General features: G+C 31.7%; 2 protein-coding genes across 2 annotated transcripts; both read right to left on the bottom strand.

Annotated features, from left to right (window-relative positions):
* Positions 1-3,617: 3,617 nt before the first annotated feature.
* On the bottom strand, positions 3,618-11,870 carry LOC147065661 (protein takeout-like). The gene is made up of 5 exons (XM_085956731.1): positions 11,733-11,870; positions 8,668-8,923; positions 6,521-6,663; positions 5,263-5,365; positions 3,618-4,077 (listed from the first exon to the last, which is right to left on the bottom strand). The coding sequence occupies exons 1-5, from the start codon at positions 11,797-11,799 to the stop codon at positions 3,876-3,878; spliced, it is 771 nt and encodes a 256-aa protein (XP_085812857.1). The 5' UTR covers positions 11,800-11,870; the 3' UTR covers positions 3,618-3,875.
* Positions 11,871-15,387: 3,517 nt separating this feature from the next.
* On the bottom strand, positions 15,388-26,916 carry LOC147065660 (protein takeout-like). The gene is made up of 5 exons (XM_085956730.1): positions 26,762-26,916; positions 23,294-23,549; positions 20,766-20,908; positions 18,108-18,210; positions 15,388-16,845 (listed from the first exon to the last, which is right to left on the bottom strand). The coding sequence occupies exons 1-5, from the start codon at positions 26,826-26,828 to the stop codon at positions 16,644-16,646; spliced, it is 771 nt and encodes a 256-aa protein (XP_085812856.1). The 5' UTR covers positions 26,829-26,916; the 3' UTR covers positions 15,388-16,643.

Genomic DNA, 26,916 nt, shown 5'->3' with positions numbered 1-26,916 from the left:
ATAATAAGCTGAGTGCCGACAACTAAATTAATCAACTGGATTAATTTAAAAATCACTAAAAATACATGGAACACCCTTAACCCTGGGGTTCCGTGGAAACCACTTGGGGGACATACTGTTAAAAAAAATCACACTGCACTTAACCTAAGCAATAGGTAGGGGGGGCCTCGATAGATCCTGGCCTGGGGGACCACTTCAGAATATGGGGCCATGGTGTATATACACATAATATACACTTACGATGGTCGCGCAGCTTAAGCGTCGGTCTATAGCATCGTGGGTCTCAGGTTCTAATCCTGGGTCTGGCAAGTACACATATTGTTTTGGCCATATGATCTTATTAGGATCGCACATGGTCGGAAGATAACTTTCTGAATTTCTGAAAATGTTGTATTAAAATGAAAAACGTGTAATTAATTAGAACTGTTTTTATAATGTGAGTATCACAAAGTAAGGCGTACTTATAATGTAAAATAATATTAAAAAGAACTAGGTTAATTGGCATTAATTATAATCAAAAGTATCTCGCGATTTGATCTGTTGCCGTGTTAATTGTCAACTATGGCAATGGTTAATATTCAAGTTCATAATAACTGAAGAAGCAAGGTCAAGGTGTTGCCGTCTTACTTTATCACACTCATTATATTATGTATTAATTACTTGCAACACCCCTCAGGGTCATAGATTGTTACTACTATTCTCAAGAGGGGACAGCGATACTTTATTTATTAATAGAACATTTTGATATGATATATATTTTTATATATTTTGACATATACTATGATAAATTTAATTGATAAAAGTACACTTTTTTGCAAAATAGTATACACTGTCTTAAAAAATGGGAAATATTGGCCAAAAACTGAATCTTTCTTAGCGATAATTATAAGGATTTTACTGTTATTTTCTAAAAGGTCGAACAATTTCATTCGAAGTTCTTTACAGGGCTCGAAATGGACCGGAACGCACCGGAGCACCGTTCCGGTTCGTGACATCGATAAAATTATCGCTCCGTCTCGTGGAAAAAATATTTTGACCGTCTGAGCTAGATATGCCATGTAATAGAAAATATAACACATTTATTTTTATGAAGTAGGTACACATAAAATTTGGTAACTATGTAATATCTTCAGAAAATTGTCGAGCGCTCCGGTTCGTGAACTTTTCCATTTCGAGCGCTGGTTCTTTATGAGCATCGACTCGCTTAGTTTAAAATGGTAATTTGAGTTTGATGTCATGATTCTCAAAGTCAGTGATGCAGTTATTGTATTTTTAAATTACCTGATACCTATGTTTATAACAGTTGTGGTGGGTAGTGGAAGTTAACGTAGTTGTGTTGTTGGGTGTTACGGTACTAAAATTTTTCTATAACTCCTTAGTTAGAAGCAGACTTGAGAGTGGGTCTATCGTTTGGGCCCCGCATCAGTTGAAGTACGGCCTTATGGTGGAGAGAGTGACTGTTCCTAAAAAAACGTTTGACAGAGTCGATCACGACATCCTGTTGGAAAAACTCCAACTAATTGGATTGTCCGATCGTTTTCTGAAGTTATTCGGGAGCTATTTTAGGAATCGTCAACAATACGTATCGTATTTCGTCTATCAGTCACAGACGTTAGATACATTTTCTGGTGTCCCTCAGGGCTCAAACTTGGGGCCATTGCTGTTTACGATTTTTATAAATGACATAGCAATGGTCATTAAAAATGCTATGTTTTTGTTGTTCGCTGATGACCTGAAACTCTTCATGGATGTAACCTTGGACGATTGTCGTCAACTCCAACTTGATATAGATAATATATTAGATTGGGGCAGGCGTAACAAACTGGACTTCAATATTGAAAAATGCAATATTCTATCGTTTACCAGAGCCTCGCGAGTATTATTTTTCCAATATTCGATGCATGGCAGAGTTATTTTGAGAATACCATCTGTAAGCGATCTTTGCATTACGTTTGACAGTAGGCTGTCATTTAGTGGTCATATTGCTATCATTTGTAAAAAGGCGCTACAAATGTTGGGCTTCGTCTTGCGTACTTCCCGGGTCTTTTCAGATGTTACTGTATTAAAAATTCTTTATAATTCCTTAGTGAGAAGCCGGCTTGAGAGTGGGTCGATTGTTTGGGCCCCGCATCAGTTGAAATATGACCTTATGGTGGAGCGACTTCAAAAGAAATTTTTGAGACTCCTTTATTTGAGGTTATATGGATACTATCCGCGGCTTTATCCAACTGACTTTCTCTTAGGTATGCTTACATACTGTAGTTTAAGTGCTAGAAGATATCAATATTTGGCCACGTATTTTTTTCGACTTATACGTGGTGTGAATGAGAACTCTGCAATTCTTGGTAGTATTGACTTGTGTGTCCCTGATAACTATCTTAGAAATCGGGAGCATCAGTTGTTTGTTCTCACGAGGAGCAGAACTAACTTGCCATTGGTGATGCCGATTGGGAGGGCAATAACTCTGTTCAACCAAATCGCTTCGGATGTTGATATATTCCATCTACGTGAGGATGAGTATAGGTGGACGTTATTTTATAAAATATTAAAATAGGTCTGCTTAACTCATCCGGTGTACTTCCTTGTACCTATATATTTTTTTTGTATTTACACATTTATACTGTAGAATAACTTAATACTGATCTATCTCTTTTGTTATGTACCTAATACTGTTTTAATAATATTTCGTTGTTTCTAATTGTCATGTTGTGAACGTCTTAAACTTATAATTTCTTATGTCCATAATATGTAAAATAAATGAATTGAATTGAATTGAATTGAATTGAGAGTCCAAAAGATTTTTTTGAGACTCCTATACTTACGGCTGTATGGATATTATCCGTGGCTCTATCCGACTGACTTTCTCTTAGGTATGCTTACATGCTGAAGCTTAAAATTTAGAAGAGATCTTTATTTAGCTACATATTTTTTCAGACTTATACGCGGTGTAAATGTGAACTCTGCCATTCTTGGTGGTAATGGCTTGTGTGTCTCTGATAATTACCTTATGAATCGATGGCATCCGTTGTTTGTTCTTCCCAAGGTGCAGAACTAACCTGCCATTAGTGATGCCAATTGGGAGGGCAATAACCATGTTTAATGAAATCGCTTATTGGTTGCTAAGGGGGTGGTCCTAGCAACTAAATTATTAATACATACGTGCGTTACTATGGAAATCAAAATGAAATGTCAAAATGACATTTCAGTATTCTATTTCAGTTTGTTTGTTTGTTTTTTATTTACTTCATATCAAGTACAAGTTTGAGCATATTGAGCATAATAATTCAACAGAAAATTTAAAAACATTGTATATAAAAAGTTCTTTTTATCTTGTAATTTATGTTTTACTTGTCCGGCGGCGTGAGTAAATAGTACAAAATACTTAAACCAAAAAATGTCTTTTCATTTTTCATGTATGTAGGTATATTTTAGATATTTCAAAAAAAAAATAAGCTTTTATGATGTCTATCGCACCAGTCCCTATGGGAAAAGAGTCAATGTACAAAACAAAGAAAAATAGATTAAAATATTTTTTTTATTATTCACAATTATTATTCTTAAAATTATTTATTACATAATACAAAATGTTATACTCTTACAAATTAAAATGTATCACAGATTCTACCGAAATTGCACTAAAGTAGGTTCTAATTTAAAACGTCATACAAATTATTGACATTGTTTTATAATGAAGTTATTCCAATTTATCGTCTTAACACACATAAAATATGGATTGTTTTTTAATTAATGTTTTAATATTTTTTTCAAACTTTTATCAAACAACCTCATGGTTTTGGCCAGTTTTTCTTCGTACAAGTATTTTCCTACTATTAACATTTATACAAAAGACACAAAAGCGAGTTACGATGAGTTATCTACTCGACCAAGAAAATGTTTTTGAATGCGACTCTTTCCAAGATTCGTTTCGTGTACTCTTTAAAAATGGCACCGAATGCATCTTCTATTGACGGTTTGAGTTCATTGAAGATGTCTTGCCAATTATCATTCAAGAACTTATTCATGTTGTCTCCCAAGGCTTTGTCTCCGTTAAACAGATTTCCTAAATTCACGTAAAGCCTAGAAAATAATACAAAATAATTATATTTACCTATTTTAAAACATTGACAATAGACACAGTTTACTGATTCGTAACAATAGCAACAGATACGACTGTCTATCGCCAAACTATATTATCTGTCCCCTGAGTTTCGAGACATTCGGACCCTGCGGACCCGATGCTTTGAAGACGGTGGCTGAGGTCGGTCGTTGCTTGACTGATAAAACAGATGAGTACCATTCAAGTGAGTACCTGAGACAGCGATTAAGCTTATAAATCCAAAGAGATAATTCAGTTGCTATTTTGGGTATTCTTGAGATATCTAGGAGATTGGAGGAGATATGTTATAGGTATACTAGGAGAATCCTAGGATAGCACAAGTTTTATAAATATTAGTTTATATTATAATATAATGTTATTATATAGTCCAGTGGCGAAGACTTCATACTAGGCGATTATTTGAAGCCTACCTTCTTAAGAAAAATAATTCGTAATTGCATATTGACTTATTCATATAATCACTTGATTTTATTATATTCTATAAAATAATTTATTTTGCCAACGAGAGATGCCGTATGTGTAGAAATGTATTACACAGATAATTAAAAAATAACTGCAAAGGTTTTAAAAAATATACCACAGCGCACCATCTGTCTTGACGTAAATAAAGGTCGGATTATGTTTCAAATAATTCTCAATTTTTTTCATATGGACTTTACGTCACGCCCAGTCTATCGAATTGTATGAACTAAGGTAAGCTCCGATCGCAGAGTCTAAAACTAAATAATTAATAATTAGATAATTTAAAAAAAAATCTATGGTGTTTAATCGAATATTAATAAATATAGACTGTTTTTAAAAATAAAAAGAACTTTTATCTAATGATTTTTGATGTGTATAAATGTTTTGAAAAAATACGTAATTTAAACTGATCGCTTAATTTTATGTCGTCAGTGAGTTTTTGAAGTTTCATTAAATTAGTGTGTACCTATTCATTAGTAGTAATATCGTATTATCTTCATATTTCTCAGTATACCTGGCAAGTGTGTTCTTTTCATCAGATCTTCATAGCCTACCTCTTTTCAAAAGTCACCCTTCGCTACTTTATATACTTACTTATATTATTTAATTTTACACCGTTTCTCACTGTTATTTTGTTTTACTCTTACCCTAACCATTTTTATGTTATATGAACAAAATCATACCTGGATGTACTTATTTTCATTGTGAAATCAGTAATTTTCAAATATTCCTTTCCATTTTTCATCTGGGGCTCTCCTTTAATATAAATATCAGAAAGCAAATTGTCTGAAACAAAAAAAAACAAATCAAAAACAAAACTTTCATTGTAGTATTCCATTTATCTCGAAATATAATTCTATATTCATTTATATAATATTACACAACATCCGGAATAATTTCGACAATCTATTATTATTATTTTCTCCACACCCGTTATGGTGACACCATGGCGTAACAGACATTAGGAACCAATCAAAGGTATTATGAGAAGCTCATAATATGTGTGCCTTTCCGATATCTAGGTTGTCATATACTTGATTGTGCGTGTTTCACATTCTTATTAGATCTATTATGGTCAAGGCTTAAGAGCATACTTCACTGATATGGCAAAGTATTTTCAACTATAGGTGCGACGAAATTTCGGACTCGCTGCCAATCGGAGAGCGATAGTCGAGCTGTGAACACGTCAATTTGTTTTGTGATGGCGTCGGAGGAATTAATTCTTAAATCGTGTAAAGATGACTAAAAAACTTTACCCATTTACTTGAAAAAGAAAACATGTCAATGAATATATTACTATTATTACTAATAGAACAATAAACATAACATTAAATGGACGCATGTTGAATTTTTATGACAAATTATGTTTTATTCTGCATGCGTCGTTTGCATAATCTTCGCGTCGCGTAGTCACGATCGTTTTAAACCGAGCCCCAACTGAAGTACAGCCTTAATGAGAAGTGACCTTGCTCTCCGTACGATATTGCAATCTTTTTGAAACCCGAGAAAGCTGGCAGACTTTGGAAGCAATATTATCGTTTCCGGTTTAAACTTGAGAAGTCCAATGATCCGGAGTCATTTCGGTTACACCTGAGTGCATATAATGTGGCCATCAATACTTAAGGAAGAAACGTAGTGCCTATTTGGTTTTGAATGATAAGCCAGTAAACACTGAATTTCTTGATAAAATTGTGAGATAATTTTACAAGTCAAATTATGCTTCTCACACTTCGATAATATCGAACGTTTTGTTGCTTATTCAGACCATATTCATATAAAATTATTCAAAATTCAAACCATGCCATTCTTTCGATGCAAAACCTCGCGAGATATGAATTTTAAACAATGTAATTATTTTAATAATGAAAAACCTCTCTATTAAAAAAAATATTTTGTAATTATATGTAATTATAATTTATGTAAAATACAATATATTCTTACTCATAGTCAAGTTGCTTAATCCATCGCCTTGAATAGGGAGTACCAACACTTTCCCATTGATTTTGTAAGGCCCTTCTAACGCTAAGTGATCAGCAATCGCAACAGTTTTCATTTCAAAGTCTTTTGGGCTGGATAGTTTACCGCTAATAATAGAAATTACAATTTATTAATATATTGAAGTTTTTAAAATGTCAATTTTCATCATATTATTATTTTATTTAATTTTATGTAACTTGGACAAGAAAATTTTAAAAATTTTAATATGAAATATGTGGAATGGTAACATGGAGAGTATTCTTATGACATGAAAGAATCAACGTTTGAATTCATAAGAAGGCAAAAAGGTATTTTAAAATGTTATGATAATATGACAATACATGTAAAAATACTCATTAGTTTAAAACTAAAACTATATATTATAGGTATCTCATTTATTGCTGCCCACTCTTACAGTTATATTTTAAAATTAAGGTGAGTTTGTGGTTCTATCATAATTTCGTTTTCAGTGAGACACATTATTATAATGTGCATTAGGGGCTTTATATAGTTATTATGGAAGTTGTATCAATATTATTGTAATGGTAAAACTATGTCAATTATAAGAAAACGTATCAAATCGTTTAGTTTAGGAGATAGTACCTAGGCATATTGAAAAAATATGAGTGATTCATTGACAAAATATTTATGAATGATAAAATTTTTGTCATATTTTATTCTTTAGTTTTGTATGTTACGCCGAATGTGCGAAATTGACTATTAGATGAAATGGGAAAAATTTTGCTTAAATCATGAAAAATGCAAGCCCGTTGGCTTATTCATGAATTATGCGTGAATTCGGCAGTAATGTTTCTGCCTAGTTCATGCATCGGGCAAATTAGATATTAGCGCTACGGTGGTGTTTTTTTTGCAACTAAACCAAATGTGTCAATGCATTGGTAAAAATAGATGGTCGAGCTCCGGTGGTGTTTTTTGCAACTAATCAAACTAACCAAATGTGTAAAATGTCATTGATTATATAAAAATATACCAATCAATAACTACAATGACGTTCATATCCATTTACTATACCCAAAATATTCTAGAACTATAATATGATAACGGAAGAATTTTATTAAAAGGTATTTTCGCGATTTGATTCGTGCTTGGGTATCAATCGTGCAATGGTCGATTGTTTGTTTTCGATAGTATGATTTGATAATTTGTTGACACTTGTTAGCTAACCTAAAAATGGACATTCAGTTGAATTCAGAATTACAAAACCTAACCTAACCTAATAATAATAATAATATTATATTATGTCCAATTATAACTATTTTCTACTGTCATGTTGACATTTTAAGAATTCCATACCCTGGTGAATTCACGCACTCGGCAGATAATTTATCTAATTCATGAATAAGGCAACGGGCTTGACTATTACATGAATTAGGCGAAATTTCGCCCATTTCATGTAATAGTCAATTTCGCACATTCGGCGTAACATATACATTGAGGCAGTTTTATTACAATCTAGAAGGCAATGTTTTACATATTACAATATAAGTAAAAAATGCGAAATGTTTTTCACAGTGTTAACAATTTTCTTCTATAAGCAGTTACATATTATTATTAACATGCCTATATTTAATTTCTTTAAAATATTTTCAATATTGTGAACATTTATTATAAGAAAATGCTCGAAAAAATAGTGAAAAAAGTCACCTCATTATACTATAGTGATTTAAGACCGATAATAATATGTACTATTATATTGTTAATTAGTACAGAGTTTGAAAAACATATAAGACATGAATTATATACTTACTTATAAAAATATATTAAATATCGGCATGGATAATACTCGGGTCGGCAACTTAATTGGTAAATCACTCGTCAGCGATGCCACAGATGTAGGTTTAAACCCGATTCGGTCCAAATTATTCAGGTATTTTAAATGATATTTTTAATTTCATCTTTACTCAAATAATAAAATAAAATTCTACCAAATAATTTAGAAAAACCTCAGAAACATACATATTAGAAAAAATCTAGAAAAACAATTGGACCGAATGAACCGCATATCAGTCACATTCTTGGTGAGTGCTCCCGCCTGTAAGCGAACGATGTCAATTAATTTTAATTATTAATGTACTTGAGCATTAGCTTACCTGACAGACTTTATTTTGAGTTGTGAGAGTCCAGAGAAGTCGTTATCAGTAAACTCAAGCTTAATGGCAATCGGCCTGTTTTCTCCCTGCTCTATGTATATTCTGTTTACTTTCATCGGATCCAAATCCCCAGCCCCGAGTTCTCTATTCCCAGTGTTACTGAGTTGGTTGATTGAAGATTCGACTGCATTTCTTAAGCAGTCATTTTCTTTGTTGTCCAATTCCGCAGATACTTTGCAGCGAGGAAAACTCTGCGCTATATAAAAGAATTAAATCTGTTAGGAATCCTTTCTTATTACCTACATACTCGTAGCTGATAATATATTACATAAACGAACTCAAGGATCCTTTAATTAAATGTTGCCTACTTTAAAAGTTATGTAAAACTACTGAGAATGAGCTAAAAGCTATATTTTATTCTATAATAATATATAGAATAGTAATAAGTCGAATGAGTACTTTAAAATTACATTTAATTAAGTAGTGGTTTTACAAAGTTTAACATGAAACAGGTAAGATTATCACTTTGTTATAAATTATCGAAATATTATAAAAATTCGTTCATAACCAAAGTGTTATTATTAACTATTATTGAAAATAGGTACACAAAAATCAAAGTGAAAATTTTTTTCACTTGTTTTGGGATCTAGAATATTTGCATTGACGTACTAATTTATAAACATAAGGTAATATTATTACACCTGGCCATGCAGCAATTAATTAAATTTTGAATGTCGAACAAAATTTTATGTACTGATTTCAGTTTATATTTTTATTATTGTTATTTTTCTTTTATTTTATTTTTAGCACGTTTTTATTAGCACGTATTCTTGTTTATCCGTTACAGATTTTTTCTTGTGTGTCCAGTACATATTTTTTTTTGTTTGTCCAAGATTTTTATTTGACGATTGAAGATTTTTAACTAACTTCCCGACTAGCTAGACATTTGAAACTGTTAGAATATATCAGAACACGACGACAATGCATTGTTTTAATACTTTTAGCCATTTTTAACTAAAATTGAATTCATTTTCAGTTAATTCTGTTTTGTATGGAAAGTTATTATTGTTGGTTGCTAAGGGGTCCTAGCAACTAAAATATTAATATATACGTGCGTTACTATGGAAATCAATATGAAATGTCAAAATGACATTTCAGTATTCTATAATATTTATTCAGTATTTATTAATACATATTTATTAATATAAAAAGTTTTTATTAATACATAGAATTGTGAAGTTTATATGATTCAACAGAAAATTTAAAAACGTGGTATATAAAAAGTTCTTTTTATCTTGTAATTATTTAGTACTCAATGTCAGTTTCCCACAAGGGCCTTCATACCTGTCGGCGCATCGACCACGTCTTAATGTATCTAAAACCACCACTGACGTTTATGTGGTCATGTATTGACATCAGTAAGTACTAATCACTGCTATTGTGTATTGAGTGCCGATTTTTTATGGATGTTGCACATAATTGCTAAATCTATTATATATAATACTCATTTCACAGTATTTAATAACCATCAACACAGATCCTGAAACATTATCATTCTGTGTTGTTATGAATCATGTTGTAAATGTTAATTTATCACAAGAAGAAATCTGGATGATTATCTAAGTAATATTGTGTCGTTCTTTTACTGGCGGCTGTAAAATATACACATTTGAATAGTATATACATCGTTATGTCGAATCCACATGAATTGTCCAAAGTTAAAACTATCGCAGAACAAGGCGTATTTATAGTACATATTAATATGTTCTCATTGATTGTTTGTGTTAACACTAATCTGTTTCGAGATCCTGAATACTATATATCACGATGGTTTTATCAAAAGTTCCTGGTATTTTGAATTTCGAACGATATACTTAGATATCCAATGTGTAGGTATAAACTTTCAGCCATATCAAATGCGTTGTTTGTTTTTGACAGGTAAGTAAGAGCATTTTCGTTTGCCTGGCAATTATAGAATTTTGAAAATAATGTAGTGCGGTAGAAATATTGGAAAAGTCTTTTGGGGAGCTACGGAAAAAACAAGTATTTATGAGTGTTACAAATATTTTCAAGAGGGTCGTGAAGAGTCAAGACATAAACAAGCACAAATTCGATCAAATTAGTGTTTGGTTGATTAATGCAGTATAGTCCGCAAATATTTTTTACCGCGTGGTCAATAAAGAGTATTGCATGTGAGCTTCCGTCGCTTGCACTAAACAATTTAAATAAACGACTAGAATTGTGGAAAAACAACTTTTAAATATGGCACCAGGACAAACGCACCAATTTGCAAGCTTTTTTGTAAAGTTTTGGCAAAAAAACAACACTATAGTCATATATTTGCCGTTCTGTAACGTTTATCGTTCCTAAAGATGTAAGATAAACAAAAGAATAACTTTTTGATACAAATGAGATACATGTACCGCAAAGATATCGCTATGAGCAGTGGTGGCCGGTGGCATTCAGAATAGCATTTTTGGCAGTGCACAATAAAATTTACATTATATAAAAGGAATATAGATGTAAAACGACTAACTTGCTCATTGATGCCTGGAGTTGTCTAAGTATAAGTTTTTTTATGATTGATAAATACAAAATGAATTAAATCTAATTTTATGATTTTCTGATTCTTAAAAAATATTAGATTATAAAATATTGTTCGTGGATTTTACCTGAGTATACATAATATTGTGTAATATAAAACTATTTATTTATCTAGATTTTGTTTCTGCTCGCTAAATTATCATATAGTTATAGCAAATAAATCAATACTTATAATATTTAGTAGATAAATCTTTTGAAAAAAATGCAAGGAGTGCATGCTGTTTGAGGAGTCGCCGCTGGTTTTGGTGAGTATTTTATATCAAATGGGTACTACTTTGAAAGGAACCATATCAATATTGATGAATATATAAATATTTTTTGAAATAAATAAATAAAAATTCCAAGAACTTTTTGATCAAAAAAGTATACCTATACGAAACTTTGTTGCCACTAAAGAAACAGAAGACTTAACCAACAGCAACATAAACAAAATATTTCTTATAGCCAGTAATAAAACTTACGCAATTTTAAAGAAGACACACAGCTGATAAATAAACATAAAACCACAGCGAAGTTAACCTGACCCATCTTTGAATTCAACAAGTCAACTTTTATCTCACAAAACAATCAAAAAGCGTGAAAGAAGTGATCACAATAGCACACCCTGACTTAATGAAAACCCGCCTATCTTGAAACGATTTATATACCAGGTAATTAAATAATACCGTCTAATGAAGTGCTAGCGTGTCACTAATTAAACCCGTTGTCTTTACGGAAACTGGGTTATACTGGTGTTGACGCGCGACATATAAATTATTCTGCTATTTATGAAATAATATCTCATTAGTAAAAAGATTTGTTTTGTTAACTATATCCGAATATTATATGTTTTTCTACCCCATGAGAGTAGCAATTAAGGACCCGCGAGAGGAATAAAAAAAATATCGACCGATTAATCTGTTGCCAATTATGTATAAGGCTTTCACAAAAATACTCACGAACCGCCTGGAAATCGTACCTACTAGATGAGAACTAACTAAGAGCACAAGCCGGGTTTGCTACAACAACAGTATAATGGATTACTGGTTTAGTGTACAGATAGTTTATCTCCAGTTTTGTCAAAATTGAGTTAACCATGGCCCCCACAAGGGGGGCTGAAAGGACTCTAGCCTAGGGCCCCGGGCTTAGGAGGGACCCGGCGAGGCGAGTCGACCAGATAAGTGAAATAAACACACAAAAAATTTGCTTTAATAGTAAAAAAAAAGTTATTTTCCTTCACTAATATTATTATTTTAAATTATATAGTTATAGGTACGATACAAATTTTAATTGTGTATCAATACTCGACATCTCCATAATTCAAATGGATGTATTAAAATAAACAATAAAAGACTAAACATACACATTAATTTTACCGCGTACACCATTTGGAAAACGCTACTGTGGGTAGAGCGTCACACTGCATTTATCCTTAATGATAAGTACGGGGGCCCACCAAAGATCCTAGCCTGGGGGCCCACTTCACGATGTGGGGCCCATGGAGTTAACATACACAAAATGTTCGTCTGCATCGTGTCTTTATGCTGTAAAAATATTATACGTCTAAATAGGATATTTTAGAAGATACTGTATCATTCAAATACCACAATATGTCCATTTCTCATGCATCTCAAATTTTTAACTTCGATTTTCTCAAAAATACTAAGCTGGACTGGATTATAAAAATAATAGAGAGAAACTATGAATAAAAATTACCACACTACTCTGGTTTTATTGATTATAAAAAGATATTTGATTTCATTAAAATAAATTTCAGTTTTAGACGCCTTTTGCAACCAAGAAAATATTTCCATGCGACATATAAATATCCTGAGTAATACCTATATTATGATGAGTTGCAACAGTAAGTCTAAAACTGTATAAGATATCTTATAAGTGTCTGACAAGGCGATACGATTTCATCCAAAGCCTAGCATTCTGCGATTGTCATGTTTCAAAGCTACAATAATATGATTATTAGTTAAATATTTTTCTCCCTAATTATGTCATTTGCAGGATTTTTGATGAGGGATTTAACCATTTATTACCACTTCTACCTATAATCAAATGGGTTTACTGTTAGTATCTACATATCTCATGATTTGATATATTACCGTTTTGGTTGTTAACTTTACTGCGGCAATGGCAATGGCAATAATCAAGTTCAGAATAGCAGAATAAGCAAGGTCAAAGTGCAATTGATTTTGTTATATTATCTATCAATGACTGACAATGCCCTTCAGGACCAAGATATGATATGTATCATTCGCATACATAGAAAATGGTACGGAGGAAGAGCTCCGTTTCAAAAAAATAATCATGATATCGATTTTTCTTCCATAGGGGTGGATTAGGTATATAATAATTTAATTTTGATTCTAACGTTATTTTCATTTTAATAAAACAGTATGATTTTAATTTTTTTTTTTTTTTTTCGACCATGTCCGATCCTGATAGGATCATATGGGCCTCCACAGAGTGGAGGTTTGTATTGACAGATTTTGTTTTTACGAGAAATGGATGCCAGCCACTTGCTCAACCTATTAGGCCCATACCCTGACACACACAAATTGAAAAACAATATGTGTACTTGCCAGACCCAGGATTCGAACCTGGGACCCACGGCTTAATAGTCCAACGCTTAAGCCGCGCGGCCACCGTGGGTGATTTTAATTATCAATTTATAATTTTTGCATTCTGTACTGGGACCATACCATTGGAGGTAGGCCGTTAAGATGATGCGGAGCATGCCACCGTATACCCACATTTTGAAAGCATTAAGTTTTCTGATAGTTTCTTCTGCGAGTGTCACTGCATCCACCTCACTAATACATGGCATCCCACTATTTTCAATCCCAGATTTAGGTCGTGAAAACATGGTATTTCCGTCAGTCGTGTATGAGTACTGAGATATCCCGAGTTCTGTGATAGTTCAAGGTGTTGGTGGAACCCGGGATTCACAAAAAAATTAACTAAATTGAAATCTGTTTCATGGTAGGATTAAATAAAACTCGTTTTATTTTGGTTGATTTATATTCTTAGATTACCCATGTTAGTTATACTTCCAAATATTTTATGCTCTTAATTATTTTAGTTTCGTTATTAATAATTATTATCGTTCACAACTCTTAATCTATGGCCTTTCACTCCGTATCCCATTTTCACTTCCATGCTCGATTATGTGTTTGTTTTTGCTCTCCGAGTCGTGGGGCCGATGTTTACTCTTCAGATGGCGACCCCAGACTGACTTTTTTTTTATATCAAGCAATGTTGCCATCTTCTTTTACATACTCCTTAATATTAAGTTCCTTTGAATTTCGTCTCTTTTATTCGGCGCAATCACATTCTTCCCTGACATACTATTATTATAATTAGTTACAATTCTTACGTGCTAAGTACATGCGGAACATTTAGACAGTTAACCAAGGAATTTTGGACGTACGTACGTTCATTGTTGACTAGGAGGTCAGGTGAAATGGTTACACCTAATAATTACTTAATTTAGACTATCGGGAGAGGCCCAATAGTCATGGGTGTAACAGTACCCCAGGCTTTCTCGACTATGTATTGCAATACAATGGTACAGTGGTGAAGGGTGGAGATAGGCTCTTAAGATCCGACAAAAATAGTGTACACTTAACTTTGTCAGTTATACATATTATTTATTTTCATTATATTTAGCAAACTTTACCTAGTCCTCACTGACCTTGGACGACGTGAAAAAATACCACGGTTTTATGTTATCACCCTCCCTGAAGGCTATATGACGAAGCAATCGGAGAGTCTGTTGTAGGCAAACCAAGGATGAGGCATAGGTACTTGAGCCCGAATGCTGGTCAGGGAGTGAAAACCTGTGATGGGCTTTGAGAAAATCACATAAATATTGTGTCCTCGCCGGGAATCGCACCCAGAACTCTCGGGTGGAAGGCCAGCGCCTTGTGCACTGCACCACGAGAGCCGCTTTCATTCGACAATTACATAAAGTATTGCATTAGTAAATCAGTTACAGCAAGTACAATATAAAAATATCTTCTCCATTTCTCGTGTATTTTTTTTTAGTATCACATTGCAATAATTGTCTATTCACTATATCACGAGTTTCTTTGGAAAAAGGAACCAATAAACAAAACAGTGTAATATAATATATAAAAAAATCTTTATTAATATTTACAATTCATACAATGCTACATAATACCAAATGCAACACTCATACAAATTAAAATGTATCACAGATTCTGCCGAAATTGTGCCAACGTGCTAAATTAAAACGTCATTCAAACTGTTGATATTATTATTATCGTATTCCCAATCAAATTATTCCAGTTCATTGTCTAAACATACCTACATAATAATGGCTTACTTCCTAATTATTAATGTTGAATCGATAATTAATTAGAATGTTGATTGCACCTTTGTTTAGTTTTCTAATACATTCATATTATAATATATTTAATTGCATATAATATAATAATTATTAATATACCTGAAAAGCTTTCCCACAACGCGACAATATATATCTAAATACACTTCACTAAAGTTGTATTACGACGTGTCTGGTAATTAATTGTATGATAACACTTCTACAAAGAAAACTATCAAACATCATCAAAATGCAGAAACGCATTCAAATCGAAAAGGTTATTTATCGTTATTTCACATTATACTGTTTTGACCGTACTCCAAAAAATCGAACGGCGACATTTTTTTGTGGCGTGAAGAAGAGCAGGCCCTTTTCACATTACACGGCGACGGTTAAAAACCGAAAAGGCGCCATATAGCAGCCGTACATTGCCACTGTATTCACGGATGACTCAGTGGTGTACGTAACCTAATGCACGCTTTCACATTAGACGGTTTTAAATCTACGACACAGCACAACACTCAATCATAAACTGAGCATGTGACGGAAAAAACTGTGCATAAACGTATGTAAAAATAGTGTGAAAAGAGCGTGAACTTGCTGCAGATTCGGATTTTTACTGTTCGATTTTTTCCGTACTATTAAAACCGTATAGTGAGAAGTAAGAACTATTTGCCTATACGGAAATTAATTTGGCGTTTACGGTAGTTATAACAACATGTATTTTAATTATTTTTTTTCTACATGTCACTAAAATCTCACTAATATTATTAGAGAAATCAAAAAAAAAATACTGAAAGTAACTGAAAAGTAAGTAAGTAAGTACCCACCGTAATTATTAACAAATATAATACGTTTTGTGTAATGACTTGTTTCGGACAATTTTTCTTCGTACAACTATTTTCTTACAATTTACAGTTATCAAAGATGCAGCACTAGTACGTCAGTAACGTCAAGACATTTAGTAAGCAACGTCTTGTGTGTGTATAAGGGTGGAGGTAAGGCTAGTGCTTTTAGATGTATGGTGAATTCTTTACTCGACCAGAAAAATGTTTTTGAATGGAATTCGCTCGAAGATTCGTTTCGCGTACTCTTTGAAAACAGCACTGAAGGCATCTTCTATCGAGGGTTTGAGCTCGGTGAAAATGTCTTGCCAATTCTCGTTCAAAAACTTATTCATGTTGTCTCCCAATGCCTTGTCTCCGTTGAACAGGTTTCCGAAACCCATGTATAGCCTAGAAAATAATACAAAGTAATTATATTTACACATTAAAAACACAAATTCACGAAAGGTGGACCAAAATGGTATACATGTATAATTTGTACTCAGCATCATTTCCGCACAAAGAAAATCTTTAATAATAATGGACACATTAGCAGAATATGTCAAAGTCATTAACTCAGCATCGCAATTTAGAAAAAACGTAATTTTTTAGCTTCGTACTATAATTATTTGTATTACACAATATCAAACTTTAACACGATAGAACAACAATTCTGTAAAAATATAAACATGGATTTACAAGTATAACTCTTATTATAATATTTTTTCCGACCATGTCCGATCCTAATAAGATCATATGGGCCTCCACTGGGTGGCGGTTTGTATTAACAGATTTTGTTTTTACGAGAAATAGATGTCAGACACTAGCTCAACCATAGAGGTATTAAATTAAAAGAGGGGCAAGGAGTCGGCTTTCTCATACAGCTGAATGAAGCAGGCCAACAATAGTCGATAACTTACGAAAAATAGCGACGCGATAAAAAAAAATCAAGGCATCACAGAGGATTTACTTTGGTTATTATAATGTACCCATATAATATAATTTTAACATTCAAATTTTGCCACAAATTGATTACCAGCCCGCCCCACCATACTTTTTCGCCATACTAGCTGGCTTCACCATACTTTCATATAACCTGCCGCCCCTAGAGCTCAACCTATTACGCCCATACTCTGACTCATCCACAAATTGAAAAACAATATATTGTGTACTTGTTAGAACAAGGATTCAAACCTGAGAACCACGAGGCTATAGACTATATTCGCGCGGCCATCGTGGGTGTATATAATATGTATATATGCAGATATAATTATATTTCAACCGAGTTTATGTGTATGCGAAAGAATGAAATCGGTACGAGCAGGTCCATATGTATGTGAACATGGTAGTTTACGATGCTGCGTCCATTAGTAAGGCAATGCATACTTTGTTATAAAAATATGCTAGATAATTGGTGAATATGGGTATGTAGGCCGGAACAGCTGTCAATCCGAATAATAGAAGAATTAACAAAAACTTTTTTTCAAACCGTAAATATAATTAGTAAGTTAATTGCGTTGTGGAAATAATAATGCAAAACATAAATTGCAATTCCACCACAGTTATTTTTTTTTATAGAGATTTTCCTATCTTTAATTTCATTTTATTATTATTATTATATAATAATATATTATATCGAAACAAAAATTTTAATTATGAAAGTTAAACAATACCTGCTTGGAGTAAATATCATGTTAAAATCAGTGATTTTCAAATATTCTTTTCCATTTTTCGTCTGGGACTCCCCTTTCAAAACAACGTCTGCATGCAAATTTTCTGAAAGAAAAAAAATGTTTTCAATAAACAAGACTTCTACTATTTAGAAAAAAAAGTTGAACCGAGTGGGGACTATAACTCATATCTTTCGCTTTCTGTGTGAGTTTTTTCATCTTTAAGCTATCGATCCATCTATGATTCGTGCGAATTCGAGAGCTTAGTGTCAAACAACACTATCTACAAAAGTGCAACTTTACAGGAGAGCCAAAAAACGTTATTTTAGATACTTGTAACTCAACAAGGGAAATGTTTATTTAAAACTTAATGTTAATATTTTATAATTTATTGTGTATTGTACATTTATCTTGCTTATGATGATGTTAAAATTTATAGGGATAGTTAAAAAAAATATATGAAAACAAGGGTAACTTATATAGTTAGCGTTAAACTTTACTGACGATTTAATAAGAAATTAGAAAAGATTGACATAACGTTGTTTGACTATCATGTAGCCGTAAATGTAAAATAACATTATCTCAAAAAAAAAAAAAAAAGCACATTTTTGTAGGTAACGTTGTCTGACTTTAAGCACTCGAATTATTTCTTACAACTACTTTAGACACCTACATACTTCAATTTCCAAAAGTGTAGATCTTTTCAAGAAGGTTAGTAGGTATATTTCTGATGTTTTTCAAAAATATCTTTTTTTTCTATAATAAGGAATCAAACATTCTCAAACTTTATGTATATATTCGGTATTGAATAAAAAAAGGCATCTTATATTACAATATTCATGCAATCGCGAAAAATAATTCTAACTTTAAACACAAAAATAACATTACTTATGATTACGGAATTAACAAATGATAATCTTTTAATTTGACTTAATTTTTCCTCTTTATGCGGGCATATAACTTGTAGCAAAAGTTAGGCGCTCTTCGTAATTACGCATTACATTATTTAAAACATAAAATGGTTATATTGTATAACATTACTTCTTAATCATAATAACATTGTGCATTATTATGTTATGAGGCAGGTCATTTCATATATATTATAATAGTGTATATATAATGTGTCGCTACATTTCAAAATCAGCCATGTCCACCTTTAGGTATTTTTGACTTTTTTATGATTTGCGGAAGAACTAATGCTTTCTAACATTTCTGCATTATCAAAACCATCCAAATCCGTCTGTATAAGTAAATGGAAGCCAAAGATGAACAGTTTTTTTCAAACTTACCCATATCCACTGAAGTAATTATATCACACTCAACCATGTCCATTCAGGCTAATCAGTGAAGGCGATTACAACAACATGGCCGTCAGTTGTTTACGAACCGTTGAGTGAGTGAGTGTCAATAGTGTATTTTTCGACATTTTTTAATATAAATAATTAATAAAAATAATGTTTCAAAATATACAAAATAAACGAATTATTAAGGCAGAATCGACAAAACGCGCCAAACATAGGGACAATCAGTAAGTTTTATTCTGTCTAACCTGCATCCTAAAAAGCGTTCGGTGTCAAGCAGGGTCGCATTTGACATCTTTAGTCATAGTACTGAGAATATAATTTTGGTTTTATATAATTCTAATTTACGAGAGTTATAGAACCCTTTGTACTTATTAAAAAAACACACACATCGTACCTACTCCTTAATTAATTTAAATATTTTAATAATAATTATTCGTGCATGTTTATTTAAGAGCGTATTTCAGTGAAATGGCAAATAATTTTCAACATAAGGTGCGATGAAAATTCTCACTAGTCGCCAATCGGAGATGGATAGTCGAGGTGTCCGCACGTCGATTTGTTTTGTCATGGCGTCGGATGAAAATATTCTTATTAAATCGTGTAGATTACTAAAAAACTTTACGCGTGTACTTGAAAAAGAAAACATGTCAGTGAATATTATATTATTATTAGTAATATAACAATAAACATAAAATTAAATGGACGCATGTTGGATTTTTCCGACAAATTAAATTTTGTTCGGTATTCGTCATTTACACAATCAGCGCATCGCCTAGCCACGATCTTTTTAGACCATGCCTCAACTGAAGTATAGACTTAAATAACTTGAATGTAGTTTGCTGTTCTATGCATACGCCTATTAAGTTAATAATATTATATTGAGAAAATTTTCTAAAAATAAATTTATGTTATCATCAACATTTATTTATAATTTTGTCCTTTTTCATTTCCTAAGTCCAGCCCAAGAGAATGACACTATTATAGCTAGTAAAATCGCCGCCACGGAAATATCAATATAATCCAAGTCCGCGTGGACTTGGTTGATTTTGTGACAAACTAAGCCATGTCCATTGAAGAATCTATGAAAATTACATGAAAACTAATAATGTGGATCTTATTAATTTAAAACATTCTATAATCGCAATAATACAAACATTCACCTTCATGACCGTGTACACGAGGAAACAAAAAAGGTGTTTTTCTCCTTTTCATCCATTGTGGACATGGCTGATTTTGAAATGTAGCGTCACGTATATACTTGTCACCGAGTCGGACTACGAAAAAAACGATACACCCTCAAACAGTTGGAATGCTGCAATAGTGTATAATGGATATAGTACCTAATTATTATTCTTACCCAAAGTCATGTTACTCAATCCATCACCTTGGATAGGGAGTATTAATACTTTTCCGTTGATTTTGTAAGGTCCCGCCAACGTCATTTGATCAACAGATCCAGTCAATTTCATCTCGAAGCCTTTTGGGCTAGATATTTTTCCGCTAATAAGGGTAAAATTCAAATATGTATATTAATATTTTGAGATGTATAACGTATTCAACTAAATTATAAGAAAATAGTGGAATAAATAGACGGAAACCACTGGCGAAGGTGGAGGTAGGCTGATTCAACATAAATAGTGCACACTAAACTTTGTACTTAGTTTTCATTGAAGTAAGAATATTTTTTACAGATAGTGCTCATTGTTTTTAAAATTCAATTTAACACTGCCTGTGCCAAACCATAATAGTTTAGGTATGCTATGGGCGATATGACAAACAATAGTGTACACTTGTCCAGTCATACTTATTTGTATTCGTGGAATTATGAATACATAATATTACAGATATTGTTGGTTAGTGTTTTGAAATTCATTAAGCCCTACATAAACCAAACCTTAATCGATAAAAAATACTATCTATGAAATATCTAAAATTATGTATGGTTTATTGGCATAATGTTAGATATTATACATATATATATATATATATATATATATATATATATATATATATATCGTCGGTGTTTTGTAAAAAGGGCGAATCAACCATTTTGGCGAAATCGAGATTTTAATGAAAATACAACATGTACTCCACTAGCTTCGTTGTGTAAAAACGGCGAATTTGTATCTCTACAGGAAAGTACTTAAAAACGATAATCGATTAAAATTAAATTAATTAAAATTACGATTAAAAGGCGAATGTGACATATTAGGCCTTTTAAAATATAATATAACAATGCCTATTATAATGACAGTATTCTTTCTAAGCTTTATTATAAACTTGTTAGATATTTATAATCATCCGCAGGTAATAAACAAATAAATGTCAAAACTTAAAAATCCTCCTCCTGTAAAATAGCATTTTGGTTAATTCGCCCTTTTTACAAAACACCGACGATATTACTTGACTATTATCTACTATGGCTTGGATTAGGCAGGGTGGCTGCCAATGACGTCTTAAGATGCGAACTTTTCCGTGAACAGAACACTGCTCATACAAAAATGACGTCTTTGGACGTCCCGCTTTAAACAGGAAACGGGGGGTAAATCGGGAGATAAATCAATTATTTTAAACATAAATAATATGTTGAACACACAACGACATATATTTGGAATGTCGTCACATACTCAGAATTGAAATAGAATTCGTTTTTACCACTTAAACCGTAAATTAATTTTTTTTATTTTTGCAATAAAATTAACAAACACTGTCTACACATTACAGTATTAAGTTCAATGAAAACAAATATGTTTGACTGACAATTTATATCGGATCTTAACAGCCTACGTCCACTCTTCGCCACTGACGAATACCATTCTAATGAGATCTAAGGTGCCAAATCTGAATACTGTTACAAGTAGAATGCAGTCATGATAACATATTGTCAAACAATTAAATCGAACCGGTTTTATATTTCGTACACAGAAAATTACAGAGCAAAACGATAATTATCTTGTTCATGATCCCAGACTATCAAAGTATTTTATTATGTAAATTCGGAACAATATAGTATATACTTATAACATCGTAGTGTTCATATGTGCTTAACGTATTATAAAAACATTGTTAATCTTATGTTAATGTTTTTTTATTTAAACTGTGTGAATTATAAGCAAAATTATGTTAATTTATATTTCATTGATTCATTCATAAATAAATTAGGTTCGAGATTGAAGATGTATAAAAGTCTTTATTCATTATTTCCGTATGTTTGAAGCAGTTAGCGAAGTCAGTAAAGTGGATTCAAGATCAGGAAGGCGATGAAATGTTATTTAATATACTCGAATACGTTAAATGGTGGGAGAAGTTGTGATCGAGAGTCTTCGTCTCTATCGTAGATTTTTGATAAACGATAAGAAAAGTTGATTCTAGTTTCTCAAAAATTTCGATATTCAGTTTCTGTATTTTTATTTTAACAGGAGAATATAAAAACAATCTATGCAAGTAAAAATATAAGTCAACAAAATCTGTGATATCGTAAACAACGGAATTGTTCAATTTTATTCATCCCCACTGAAACTAAATTATTTTTCAAATGATTTTAATTAGATTAATCAAAATTTACAAACAGAACTACCAACATTCGAAAACCGCTAGTCGCTCAATTAAAAAGTTATGCCAAATAACATAATATGCTTCTTTTTTGAAGATTTTCAAGTTTACTTTGACATATTTCCAGAAGAATATCAAATAAAAATAGATTTTTGTTGCATGTAAATAATTACTAAAGTATATAATTATTTAATAAACTTGGGACACCATTTCTACAAATTCGATCAAACTAAAGCTTTACAAATATTATTTTGACTCTGTCTTCACTTTTCAATGTTGCCAAATATAAATAAAAATACTAAGTATAAAATAATGATGTAGATATTCACTTACTTCACAGACAAAACTTTAAGTTGCGAGAGTCCAGAGATGTCGTTGTCAATATACTCAAGCTTAATAGCAATGGGTCTGTTTTCTCCTTGTTCTATGTATATTCTGTTAACTTTCATTGGATCCATGTCCACAGCCCCAAGTTCTTTGTTCCCATGATCAGTCAATTCCCGGAGTGCAACGTCGATTGCATTTTTTAAGCAGTCATTTTCTTTGTTGTCTAATTCCGGAGATACTTTGCAGCGAGGGAAACTTTGCGCTATAAAACAGAATAAAATACATCTATTAGGAATCTATTATAATCACTTTATAATACAAAACTAATAACACACCCAAATAGCTTAAATATTGTATTATAATAATTAACATAAAAAATCGTACTTCAGTGTAAAATTATGGTAAATATGTATGTATAAAGGTGCTATAACCACGGACATCTGAATATCTGATTTACCAAAATATGACTTTAAACGTCACTGAAATAAGAATGAAAAAAAGGGCATTATAATGGCATATATATCTTTCTGCAAGGACGATATATTAATCAGACTTAGCTCTCAAAGATATTTATATTCAAAATTGTACACAACATGCCTGCCCTAAATATGTGATATAGGTAAATCATTATAGCAGTTTGTCATTGTAGTAGTGTTGTTTGGTAGCATTGAAACTGACATTGCAGCAAACAATTAAAAAATATCCATTGCCTATGGTGCCACTATATAACGATTTACATATACGTTAAAATCAGTGCCGCTTTTTTTGATGCCAATGACGTAACCGATTCGTCATAAAATTTAAAATGGAGCGTCCTACGACTTATGTATACTACTTAATACTTCTTATGACTATTCCTACTTATATAATATTATTGTGATTTGTCAGAGAGAAGTCTATTTCAATTAAACTATGTTTGTATATTTTTTACAAAATTAAAATGATAAATTGATTATGAATGCATGGATTTATTTGGAAAATTAAATATTGTTATATTTTAATTGTAGAGGACCTCGTGCGTTACTAAACGTGGCACTGTTTAAAATATGTGAAAAACGACTGAGAATAAACTCAAAGAAATATAAGATTTGATAGAAAGTCTAGATCGAACAATCAAAAGCCAATATAGTATGCTAAAATTAACAAAATCAACACTAGTTAAAAATAAAATCATCTATAATTATTATCTCCCGTTATATTCGATGGCCGCGCGACTAAGCGTCGACCTATAACATCGTGGGTCCCAGGTTCAAATCCTGGGTCTTACAAGTATACATATTGTTTTTAAATTTGTGTATGAGTCAGAGTATAGACCTAATAGGTCGAGCAAGTGGCTGACATCGATTTCTCATAAAAACAATATCTGTTAATACAAACCTCCACTTTGTGGAGGTCCCATATGATCTTAATAGGATCGAACATGGTCGAAAAAAAAACTCAGCAATAAAATAGCGTACATCTATAATATTATGCTGTTCCCAGCAGATTAAATTTTATATGTTATTATATTACTAAAATATTCAAATTGACGTTTGTCCGATCGTGATCATGTCAATACAACCTTTTTTTATCTTTGTAAATAATTTTCTAAAATATTCTACACATCTATTGAATGTCCGGGCTGAATTATCTAATGAGTACACAGAACATACTTATTTGGATGTATGACTTATGTAAGTATATGATATTATTATAAAAATCTATAAATAAGATTGTTATAATTAATTATATATTGAAGAAAAACTTTAAAAATACGATTCTACAGTCAAGTTATTAACAAAATGGGTTATTACTAATTACAATGGTGTTCACTTCACAAGCATTATATTAATTATTAGAGAATAAATATGGAAATGTATCAAAATAATATTATGTTGTACTTTTAATAGTAATGATAAAAACTATTCGACTAATATAATTCCCCTAATTTAAGTCACCCACGATGGCCGCGTGGCTTACGCGCCGGTGTAAAGTGTCGAGGGTTCCAGGTTCGAATCCTGCGTTTTACAAGTATACATATTGTTTTTCAATTTGTGTATGAGTCAGAGTATGGACCTAATAGGTTGAGCAAATGGCTGACATCCATTTCTCGTAAAAATAAAATATTTTCATACAAATCTCCACTCTGTGGAGGCCTATATGAACCTATAAAGAATCGGACATGGTCGAAGAAGAATATAATACAATGAATGCTGTAAGCATTCCTACTTTATAACTGATGATCTACTAAATTGTCCAAGACTAGAAAAAATCGCCAAAATTATCACTCAATCTATATCAATTAAGTTAAGAAGGTACTTTATTGATAATATAAACATCAAAACGTGTTTGTATTATTCATTGTCTATTTTTTATATAATTTTATAACGCCAACTTGTTTTGAGATCTAGAATATTTGCATAGACATACTAATTTATAAACATAAGATAATATTATTACATCTGGCCATGCAGCAATTAATTGAAATTTGAATATCGAACAAAATTCTATGTAGGTACTGATTTTAGTTTATATTATTGCTATTTTTTCTTAATTACTTTGCTAAAATGAAAATTTATTAACGTAAATCAAATTAATTATCACTTGAAAAATAATAAATGTCAGTATGGCCGGCTATGATTTTTCAATCAACTACTATATTCATTAACTCACATAAATGCATTGAATGATAAAAGAACTTTTTATATAGAACGTTTTTTAAATTTTCTGTTGAATCATATAAACTTGACTTGACTAGCTTAAACGATCAAAAAAAATTGTACTTGATAGAAATAATACTGAAATGTCATTTTGACATTTCATATTGATTTCCATAGTAACGCATGTATATATTAATAATTAGTTGCTAGAAACAATAATAGTGGATTGGATTACGGATTTCTTCTGAAATAACTTTTCATACAAAACAGAATTAACTGAAAATGAATTCAATTCAACTTAAAGATGGCTGAAAGTATTAAAAAAAATGAATTAGCATCAATTATCATGCTAATGCATCATATCAGCATGAATTATTATGCTCAATGTAGTCAAACTTGTACTTGCTATGAAGTAAATAAAAAACAAACAAACAAACAAATATAGAATACTGAAATGTCATTTTGACATTTCACTTTGATTTCCATAGTAACGCACGTATCTATTAATAATTTAGTTAAGTATTAAAAGAATGCATTGGCATCGTGTTTTGGTATATTCTAAAAGTTTCAAATGTCTAGCTAGTCGGGAAGTTACTTAAAAATCGATTGCAAGATTTGTACTGGATAAGAAACCACCGGACAAATAAGAATACGACCCAATAAAAACGTTGTAATTCTAATAAAAATATGTATAATCTTTATCATCATCCGCCGGAGTCGATTCACTGCTAGACGAAGGCTTCCTTTAGCTCCATCCATATAAAAATGTTAAATTATTTGTATGTTTATTAACGTATTCATTACCGAAAATAATTTATAAAACTCTGAAACTTACGCAATTTTGCAGCGGATACATAGCCAATAAACAAACACAAAACCACTGCGAATTTAACATGAATCATTTTTGAATTCAACGAGTCAACTTTTTTATCTCACAAAATAATCAAAAGGCACGTAAGAAGTGATCACAATACCACACCCTGACTCAAT

Source organism: Rhyacophila brunnea, unplaced genomic scaffold (assembly GCF_057557595.1).
Source record: "Rhyacophila brunnea isolate RB1 unplaced genomic scaffold, BYU_Rbru_1.0 scaffold_6, whole genome shotgun sequence".
Classification (NCBI taxonomy): domain Eukaryota; kingdom Metazoa; phylum Arthropoda; class Insecta; order Trichoptera; family Rhyacophilidae; genus Rhyacophila; species Rhyacophila brunnea.
Note: the sequence above shows the minus strand (reverse complement) of the source record. Positions and strands in the feature narration are given on the sequence as shown.